The 11,007-nt window shown below is 43.9% G+C and overlaps 1 protein-coding gene across 1 annotated transcript in view; it reads left to right on the top strand.

Moving 5' to 3' along the window:
- The first annotated feature begins 1,145 nt into the window (after positions 1-1,145).
- The window catches only part of LOC113444883 (nuclear receptor subfamily 1 group D member 2-like), a 62,767-nt gene continuing 52,905 nt past the window's right edge, over positions 1,146-11,007 (top strand). Inside the window, exon 1 of the mRNA XM_087925394.1 lies at positions 1,146-1,699. Within this exon, the coding sequence (XP_087781520.1) occupies positions 1,636-1,699 (64 nt within the window). The 5' untranslated portion in view covers positions 1,146-1,635. The remainder of the gene's footprint in view (positions 1,700-11,007) is intronic.

Here is an 11,007-nt window from a genome sequence, read left to right as displayed (position 1 = left end):
AAATATCTAATAAGATATTTTACTAATTGTTTGAAACATAAGCATTTTTTAAAACTTGAAACCTTTAATTATGTAAGATAAGATATTCTGATTTCAAATATTTGTATCTTTTTTAAAAAATAAATTAATCTTCTGTCCTGTGAATGGGTGAAGTGTGTTTCAACATGGCTTACTGCCACATTGAGGAAATCTTTCTAATATCTTTTTGAATAACAAGAGTAACAATAATAGAGTAACTAACAATAACAATAGAGTACTGCCACATTAAGGAAATATATCATTCTAATATCTTTTTGAATAAAAATAGAGTACAATAGAGTAACTGTCCAGTGGTGGGACAGTTATTAGTGGGGGACAATTATTATTATTCTCTATAACAGTAATTGGGGTATAAATATGCTCTAGATTAAGTTGGAAAACTGCGGCAGAAATTTCAGATTAGGATTGTTATTCTGTTTTGCTGGAGATGACCTCTTTGTTGATCACCAGAAACGTCTGCAACGGTATAGAGAATTGTTTTTTAACAGGTTTTTTTTTTGCTCAGACACAGAAGCATTTAAATCTGAAGACTGCCTTCAGACCTCAGGTGTGAAGAAGAATGCATCTGAGATTAACTGTCACAAACATTTAGTAGCCACAAGAAATAAAGCCTTGACAGGCCATGATCTCAACTTTGGAAGCAATCTCTGCACCCCAATCTTTTCACTATACCTCAGTGCTGGGAAAGCCCACTGAAAGATCCCTATCTCATGCGATCCTTTAATTGGTCTTCCTAATCTGACAGCTTCAAAAATGTTTTGATGTTATAGGATTCCCAATTTGTCATCCTGGTATGAGAATTCCAGGCATTGCAATCCCAATGCAAGTGAAAATGAGGAACATTTGTCTCAGAGGTGTGGAACCTTATGTCATTGTCCTCCTCCTCCTCCTCCCTTTGAGGCAAGGAACATCCTTAGGGGAAGAAAAAAAAAAGTCAAGAAACAGGAGTGCCTCCCATTGCTGGGTGCAAAAGAGCCTGGTGAGCTGTGGCCATGTGCTGGCTCAGCTGGCTTTAGAAGTTAGTCCTCTTGACCTCAAGGAGCTAAAAATACACGCGGGCAGCTGCCTCCTATGGACTTGCTAGCCCTGTGCACGGCCCCAAATGCTCTGGAAGTGAAGGAAGGCTCTCGGGAGCCACAAGGCTCCCTTACTGGATGCCTTTATTGTGTTCCAGTAGCAAAGATCCTGCAAATTACTCCCCACCCTGCTTAAGGGAACCAGCATCTGGAGGACCTCTCTCCTCCCACGCCAGGCTGACTCATGTGTAGCATTGGCTGTTGTCCCCGCTCCTGCGGCAGGTGCTGTCCAGGCTGCTTCTGGAGCTCCTGCCCTACTTGTTCCCTTCGTCCCTGCGACTCCCCCGGCTGCTGTCTTCCTTGCTGCTGCTACTACCGGTCTCCCGGCTGCCACTCCAATTGTTGCACCAAAACCTGCTGCCTGCCTGTCTCTTGCTGCTATCCTTGCCCCGCCTGTTGTCCTCCTCCAGCCTGTCCTGGCTGCTGCTTGCCCTCTCGCTCTTACGTCCCTGCCTGCCCAGCTTGTCGGAGGTCAGGGACCCGCTTCAGATGAGCTGCCTTTGATGCTTCTCTCCCTCTGATGTGGAAGAAAACCCCAGGCCCGATGACAGAAGCAGCTGGGCTACCACACAGTGCAGGCTCTAGTAAGTATCCTTCCTCTCCGTGTAGTGACCTACTCACCCCATCCAACGGTTGAGCTCCACCTCCCATCATTCCCACCCACCTGCCACCCCAGCTTATGGAAGGTACCACCCAGCTCTTTTTTTGAAGGGTGGGGAGAGGCATGCCAACATATTGGCTGGGAGGGCAGCCTACTTCGACAATCTTCCTATAGAGGGAGCAACTCTGGAGGATTCAGGGTTGGTTGCCCCCCAGTGCCTAAGGATAGTCTGGGAGGTGGGGAAAAGATCTCGTTCTGGTGTTTCTGAAAGGCTGCCTGATCACCCTTAAAATGATCCTAGCAAGCAATACGCCCCTAGGATCTCTATGGGACTGGAGATACTACTGTGTAGGAGATAGCAGTGTAGAGTCTGTAGTATGGTCTGTGAGAAATGCCTAGCAAACCACACTCTATCCACCCATTCTGGGACCTCAGCATTAGACCATCGTAGCCTTTCTCAAAGGTCAACTTTAATATTGTTCTGCCTTGGGAGAACTCTGACTAAACCCCATTTCTTTCCCTCCGAGGACTCCTTTTAACTTCCCAGTGTTTTGAACAGGAAGGGCAGCCATGAAGGACCGGATGAGGAAAGACTGCTTGTTGTTTATGGAGAAAGGGGCTGAACGGGCCAGGGTTCCTGCTCCAAGGAGCAGAACCAGCATTGCTGGCCCCCTGGCCCCCATATAAGCAAACAAAACAATCACACACACACACACACAGAGTTAATTCCCAGACAATGAGGAGAAAGAACACCATTTGTCAAATCTTTTGCATCTCAGTGTGAGTACTTGTTAACTGACAGAACTGGAGAACAGGGCTGTGAGCTTTCCAACCTCAGTGCCCAGCAGAGACTCCCACACACGTAGATTGTTTTGGAATAACACTCTCTCAAAGAAAGGGCACTGAGTTGGAGGAAGCTGAAGAAAAGCGTTGCAGGCAACAAAATTGTGGCTTAGGCAATTTTGATCAGCAGGGAGGCAGGCAACTAACTGCACAGGCGTAGATGGGGAAGCTTCAGCAGAATAAGCTCTGTGGACAGCAGGGATCCTTAAAACTTTGGGAAGCCGCCGAGCACATTTTAAATATTGAAAATGCTTTTTTGGCATTCTGAGGGAAAGGAGCTTGTTTGTTCATAACAGGGCTGTCATTGGGGCCATTCACAAAAACCTGTTTTTTATGGAATGCTTCTTGCTATTCATTGTAGCCTTGATCTTTAGTAAGGCACTTCCTACAATGCCAGGTTATCTCTGTTCTATTTCTGGGCAGATTGGCATACTTCCACACGAAGTACTGGGCTGTATTTTATTTTGTAAGAAAATTTTTGAGGTCCATTTGGAGCCAAGAGCATTGCTACATATAAACAGGATGCTGGAGGGTGGTGCTTTATCACATAGCAGCTTTCAAATTTTTTAAAAAATGAGGTAGGTAGAGATATACACATATCCACTGCACACATTTGTATTATATAACTATACTATTTAGTACTTCATGTGCATATTTTTGAAATAAATATAAGCCAGGAAATCCTCTCTTTCAAATTTTCTCTTTCAGTGCCCAGGGGCAGGCTGAATTTCTGTTAGTCTTGCATTTCAGGGAAATGAAAACATAGGCCTACCTTGAAGGCCATTTTAATTATTGTCAATTGCTCTGATTATTTATGAAATATCTGGAGCATTTGAAACTTGGCAAGCTTAGTTATTATGGAAGTATTATTTTTGTTATAGCCTTTCCCTATTCTAGTGTCCATCAGATGGCTTCTTATTCTCATCAAAGCTAGCCAGCTGGATTCCTACATTTATGAAATGCATACACTGCCTCAATCCAGTGGGATTCTAGATTATTTCTGAGGCAGGATAAGAGTTAAGAGCCAACATATCTGAATGGCAAGAACCTCATCCATGTTATTCTGCTGTATTTATACCAGAGCAAAGATTGGAAGATTGGTGCTTGTGGAAGTCCACAGGCTGACTTTTGGTCAGTCACAATCTCTATCCTGCTGTGGGGGAAAAAATGGAGGCGGGAATGCTACTGGTATATATACCACCTAGGAGAAAAGCTCTATTATATAACATTAAAAACAAATGGTTATAGAAGTTAATAAGAGCTTATTTTCATGCGTCATACTTTACAATGATTTTGTTAATGTGTTTCATGACAATGGCTGGATTTATCACATGCTAATCCAAAATCAAATAAACCTCATTGTAGTTTAGCATGATAAATAGCCAATTCAGATCGGTTGCTACAAACTAGTTATTATTTTTTCAATGCAGAAGCAGCAGCAATCCAACATCTTATGTAGCCTGTGAGCTGAAACCAATTTCAGGCTTTCATGGAGAGGACCCCTCTCTGGGATGTGGCAGGCAACAGAATTTAGAAGAGTGAAGCCACAAGTCCAGGAATTAAGCACAAGGCAAAACGCTGCCACTTGTTACCTAGAATGCCAAGAGGGAAGATGAGCTATACTCCCCACCACCCACCCACCCACCCACTTGAGAACAGATGAATCCTGGCAAGGCCTGCTCCCCTTTGGGCAGTTTTCCTCACTCCTTACATTGCACTTTTACTGGTTTGGAGTTGAAATAGCATGTGGTGGTATGAATACAGCCCTATGGATTATAAAACCAAGTTTTCATGTTGTACATACTGAAATGTGGTTTATGCATTAAACCATGTTTAAACAAATGTGCTTTAGTGTGATGTGTGAACTCAGACAAGCAGTCAGCTGATCAATTTAACCAATGGTCTGGGGGAAAAGACTTTGGAAGGGACTTCTAGATATATTATGTCCATGCACTAAAGCAGCCACAGCCCACCCTAAGTGGCTATTCACAACTGGGCTGGCCAAAGCAGCAGGCGAACACGCGTGTGTGCTCACACATCTCCACTTGCACGAGCAGCGGATGAGCGCACGTGCACACCGCTCCATTTGTGCAAGCAGCAGGCACACATGCTTACTGCTTGGGCAAATTGAGCTGTGCATGCATGCGCATCCACTGCTCCTCTGGAACCATTCCCTTCCCCCTTCCCCCACCAGTCTACAAATCTGGAAAAGTTGGGGAGCTCTGCACTAAAGAACATATGGCCAGCAGCAAGGTGGATGTTTCAGTCATAGCGATTGAAGGATCTGAAGGACCAGGCTGAGGACAGGCCCACCTGAAGGAAGTCTATATGTGGTGGCTAGGAGTTGATACTGACTTGTTGGCATATCATCATCATTTGAACGCTTGCAATGCTTTTTTTTAATTTTTATTTTTAACAACTTGCCTCCAGAAGTTGCAGGGGCTACAACAGTGGAGGTTTTTTAAGAAAGAGATTGGACAACCATTTGTCTGAAATGACATAGGTCTAGGGTTTCCTAGGGGGTTGGACTAGAAGACCTTCAAGGTCCCTTCCAACTCTGTTATTGTGTTACTCAGGGAAAGGGACAAAAAAGATGAAATATACCTGTGCCCGAATGTGGGTAAGAAGAGAATGAGTGGCCTCTAGGATAGTTTGCATACCACAAAGACCCAAAAAACAACAACACACATTTAAGTTACCCCTGTACCCTACCTTCCGAACGCACCACGCTTTGACGCTTATCCTATTCAAATCCCCGGGTGCCACTCGCGGGCTTCCCCGACCTCTAGCCACGTGCGGGGGGAAAAAAAGTCACGCTGCACCCTCCCTTTCGGCATGTGGCTTCGCCGCCCTAATCCCGCAGCGCCCTGGCGGATCCGGGCCAACAGCTTCTCGTGGAATTAGCATAATCGCCCCGCTTTGCCTGAAGTTGGATCCGGAAGGCCGAAGCAGCTGCAACAGTTAGTTACGCCTGCCTGACCGGTCAGTCCTTCCTGAATCCGGTGGGCAGAATTAGACCGAGACTTTCAAGAAAAGGGGCATTTTGGCGCCTTTTCCTCACATGCAATCGCAGCCGCTGCTCATCCCGGCTTGGGAGGTCGCGACACTTACCGACGGGATCAAATAAAGAAGGGCGTAGGAGGGGAGAAAGCGAGATCCCCTGAGAATAATTAAATCTCTCCTATTAATCGCTCCCTTCCTTGAGAATGTTGAACCGAAGTTAAAAACAGCCCAAAGTCTGTATGGTACCTTTATTTTCAGCTCTGCCCTTGGAAGGTTTCGCAGGGGGTCTTCAAACTTGACAGCTTTAAGACTTGTGGACGTCAACTCCCAGGATTCCTCCTCCAGTCATGTCAGCTCAGGAATTCTGGGAGTTGAAGTCCACAAGTCTTAAAATTTGCCAAGTTTGAAGACCCTTGGTTTGTAGGAAACCAAGGAAAAGAAAGGGGGAAGGAAGATAAATACTGGGCTTCAGATCTGCTGAATACTAGACCCCCACCTCCCCTTCCCCGCTTCTTGCAAATCCTAAACCTGGCTTGCTCCATATAATGTAGGAATTTTAAAACTTAATGACAGAAGCCCAGTTTTGCTCACAAACTATGCAGCCCTTTATTTACACTACAGTATTCTATTTTCAATTGTTTCAACTTGTGTTAGGTTTTGTAAGCTGTCCAGAGAGGGTTTTGGGGTTGTTGTTTTTGAGAGGGCAGTTACAATTTAATTAAATTTAAGCCTCTTAATATAACTTTGTTGTTCCTATGGATGTATTGATCATAACATGTCTGTGCAGGACACATATTTGTTTGATTCACAGCTTGACTCAGTGATGAGGGGAATTTGCTCACCATTGACTCAGAAGCAGTTTTGGTTATGTGCTAACTGGCACATCCCTTGGCAGATCAGCGGTGGAGTCCTACCTGCTTTGAGGAATGAGGAAAGCTGCCAAGGCAGTGGAGACATACAGGTGACCCTCTGTACCTGATTGTTTAGAAAATTCTTTCCACTTGACTAGATGCCATGGATGGCTTGTTTACTAAAGCAATCAACATGCACAGACTTGATAACAGAGCCTGATAAATATCTTGCTTATTATAGTCTTTCCTGTGTTCAAAATCTGAGCAGCAAACACCCACAAACGCAAGTCCCTGCAAAACACAGCACTGCTGCTCTCATTTGGAAGGTTCTGTTTGTCTACGGGGGGGCGGGGGATGGGGAGTTAAATTCTATGATTTCAGCCTGTCCTTGAAAATGAGTCTTATGATGGAGACTTGCTGGCAAGATCTGGATCTAAATAAATCTAATCTTTGTTCCAAAGGAGAGATGGGTGGAAGGTGGAAATATACAATTTGATAAAAAGGGAGGGCTGTGTTATATACTATTAGATCCCTGGTGCTAGGCACAGATATTGCATGGGGCCAGTCTATTTATTTTATTTATTTATTTGATTTGTCAATCATTTACAAGATAACAGGTATAAGTATAAACATAGTTTTGAATACATGAGATGGATATGTATAAGAAAAAGAAACAATAGGACAGGGACAGTAGGCACAATTGGTACGCTTATGCATGCCCCCTATAGGCCTCTTAGGAAGGGGGTGAGGTCAATAGTAGACAGTCTAAGGTAAAGTTTTTGAGGTTTGGGGAAGAAACCACAGAGTCAGGTGGAGTATTCCAAACACTGACCACTCTGTTGCTGAAGTCATATTTTCTGCAATCAAGTTTGGTCTACCTCCAAGAATACCTATAGAATCGTGCTGTTGTTAAGGATCCGCCTAATTGCATTTTAGATGATCCCCGGGGCAGTTTCTCTTTCACCACTCATATGAATCTACTTAGTATGAATTAGGAAACAGATTACATACTTTACAAGGCAATGCTTTTCCATGTGCCATGCATCTCTATTGGGGAAATTATAGTGTTTTTGCAGCCAACTCTTTGCATCAATATTAATTTCCACTAATTTTATCCCCAAGTAGAAACTATACAGTGATATTCAAACTTGAAACAAGTCCCATGATATTTGAGAGTGGCATTTACTCTCAAATGTGCCCAGTCTTGCATTATAGCATGACAATTATTACTTCGCATTTTGAATGCATCTAATATATACTTTTGTTAAAAAGACAACCAGTGAAATTAAAATACACAATAGACCACTGAGCAAAATCTGTGTTAGGGCCCATTGAAATACAGATGGTCCTCGACATACAGGAGTTTGCTTAGTGACTGTTTGAAGTTACAGCACTGAAAAAAGCGACATGACCATTTTTCACACTAATGACCATTGCAGCATCCCCATGGTCACGTGATTTACATTCGGATGCTCGACCACTGATTTACCATTATGACGGTTGCAGTGTCGAGGCTCATGTGATCCCCTTTTGTGACGTTCTGGCAAACAAAATCAAGGGGGAAGCCAGATTCACTTAACAACCGCGTTACCAATTTAACAACTGCAGTGATTCACTTAACAAATATGGCAAGAAATGTCGTAAAATAGGGCAAGACTCACTGAACCAATTTCTCAGTTAGCAACATAAATTTTGGGCTCGACTGTGGTGTGGTCGTAAATCGAGGACTACCTGTGCTAAAGAAACATGCATCAGGTGAGGTAGCCCCCCCAAAACTGGCTATGGGAAACAGAAAGTCCAGAAATTAGGCCAGGTGTTCTTGATTCCAAGGTGGAGTTTGCAGACTGAGAGTACAACCAAGTGGCTGCATTATAATCTGCATTATAATCTATACACTATCACCAGTCTTTGACTTGCAAGAAAAATACAAAGGCAAAACATTTTGCTGTCCTGATTGCTGTACCTTATTTATCCACAGTAATGAGACAGGCAACTGGTGCTGTTTCTGTTTTAACGGAGAACCAAGTTAGGCAAAATGATTGGTGGACTCTCCCACATTTGTTCTCCCTCCCACGAAGTTTGCCTGGTGGCAAGAAAACCACCAGCAATCACTTTCCCTAATGAGGTATAGGGAAGGGTTGGGCAACTGTGGGTAGAACAGTGGTGACATGTGCCATATCTGTGACTTCTCTGGTCAGGCTGATTCTGAACATGGATCTAATGCTCTTCTGAAAGAGTCTTGCCTTCAGAGTTTGTGGGAACTTCATCACTGGAAGCTTTCAAGAAGAGACTGGACTGCTGTCAGAAAGGGTGTAGGGTCTCCTACTGGGCTTGGCTAGTCTGGAACTGGGCTTGGCTAGTCTAGTAAAGAGAAGGACCAGGGGAGACATGATAGCAGTCTTCCAATATTTGAGGGGCTGCCACAGCGAGGAAGGGGTCAAGCCATTTTCTAAAGCTCCTGTAGGCCAGACAAGGAATAATGGATGGAAACTGAACAAGGAGAGATTTAACCTAGAAATAAGGAGAAACTTTCTGACAGTGAGAACAATCAACCAGTGGAACAGCTTTCCCTCGGAAGTTGTGGAAGCATCATCACTTGAGACTTTCAAGAAGAGATTGGACTGCCATTTGTCAGAAATGGTATAGGGTCTCCCGCTTGGGCAGGAGGTTGGACTAGATGACCTACAAGTCCCTTCCAACTCTGATTATCTGTACATCTGTACTTGGGGGGGGGGGAGTTGGTTGGACTAAACGACCTTCAAGATCCCTTCCAACTCTGTTAATCTGTTAAAAGAGTGCTCAATCTCTGTCCACAGAGTTCAGCTGAAGGACTGCAGGCACAGAGAAATAATGTGAGGTAGAACAGAGGGGAGCAATTAATAACTAGGAAGTTCACCCCTTGACTAGTGCTGAAGAGACAGTCCTTGTCTTACTGTATGACCACAATTGACCCAAAATTTACGTTGCTAAGCAAGACATTTGTTAAGTGGGTTTTGCCCCAATTTACGCCCATTCTTGCCACAATTGTTAAATGAATCACTTCAGTTGTTAGGTCAGTTATATGGTTGTTAATTGAACCTGGCTTTTCCTATTGATTTTGCTTGTCAGAAGGTCTCAAAAAGTGATCACGTGACTCCGGGACATTGCCACTGTCATAAATATTAATCCGTTGCCAAGCATCTGAATTTTGATCAGAGACTATGGGGGATACTACAACAGCCGTAAGTGTGAAAAATGGCCATATCATTTTCTTCAGTGCTGTTGTGACTTCAAACGGTCTATCAACTAAAAAGATACTCCTTTGGTCTTTTTAGCAGCCAGAAAAAGGGAGTGGAGGGAAAACAAGGCATTTTTTAAATGCCTAGATAATCAACTCAGCAGCCCAAAAGTTGTCGGAGCATAAGAAAGTTATTGGAGAGCATGATGGATGACTCTTGTGGAGACTGATGTGTCCTATTGGAGAAGTCACATCCAGGGGCTGGGGGAAAGACCAGGATCAAGGGGGGAAATGTATGATGTGATTTAGTACCGGTTGCACCCAGCCACACACCCACATGGCAATTTCTAATAAACCAATTTACTTTTTCTGAAATGCAGCTAGAGACTTTTGCTTTGAATGAGGGGGATTTGTTGGATCCCTGACACGGTCACTAAATGTTGTAAGTCGAGGACTACCTATATAGGGATGTCGGCATCTGGAAGTAGGCAATGGAAGCTCCCTCAGTGTCCTTCGGCTATTTACACTTTTAGATCAACCTCCCTCACAGAGTTGTTGTGGAAAAAATGAGAGATGGGAGTGCTTTCTCTGTTGTCTGATGCTGGCAGGAAAGAAGGTGGATACTGTGCATATCTAAGTAATCCCAAAACAAAGTGCATGTCCAGGTTTAGAACCAGATAGAATACAAAAGGGGGGAAAAATGAGGTAAAGGGGCGAGGGAAGCAAGAATTGGAGCAGAGCGTTCCTACTGGAAAGGCCGGGGAAGCAAGCTGTGCCCTTTCTCTCTCAGAGGAATAAGGCCAGAATGATCTTTCCCCTTGTCATTATGTTCTTGGCATCTCTGGAGACAAGTGGCTCTTTTGTCCCGATGAAACATCAAGGAAGAGTCTCTTCTCCCTGCCCAACAGTCTCTTTTGTTTGTATCTGCAAAAACTCTTGCCTTTTTTTTTATTTAGGACAAAACGAAGAGTTTCACTGCTGAAATCTGGGTCACCTGAAGAGGGTGGGAAGGCAAGACTTCTGGACCATGCTGGTGCAGAGTGCAGTTTTTGCAAACTGCCACAAACATCCAACAGAGGCTGGGCTCACTCAGGGATGGCCATTATCCGTATTTCAAAAACCCTCCTTTCTCTTTTCCTCTGAGCTCTTTTGCAGCGGTCGGGTTTCTTTCCAGAAAGCAAAATTCTTTCCTGAATGAATTAACATGTTAACTGCAGTAGGGAATATTAGGAAAATATGTGAGGAGGTGGTGACCAAGCCAAAGAAACAACAGAAGTCTTAATAACTTAATAACTGCAGTGATTCACTTAACAGTTGTGGCAAGAAAAGTCGTGAACAGGGCAAAAGTCACTTAGATGTCTTGCTTAGCAACAGAAA

Source organism: Pseudonaja textilis, chromosome 2 (genome assembly GCF_049901715.1).
Source record: "Pseudonaja textilis isolate UNSWEBS1 chromosome 2, rPseTex1.2, whole genome shotgun sequence".
Lineage (NCBI taxonomy): Eukaryota > Metazoa > Chordata > Lepidosauria > Squamata > Elapidae > Pseudonaja > Pseudonaja textilis.
Note: the sequence above shows the minus strand (reverse complement) of the source record. Positions and strands in the feature narration are given on the sequence as shown.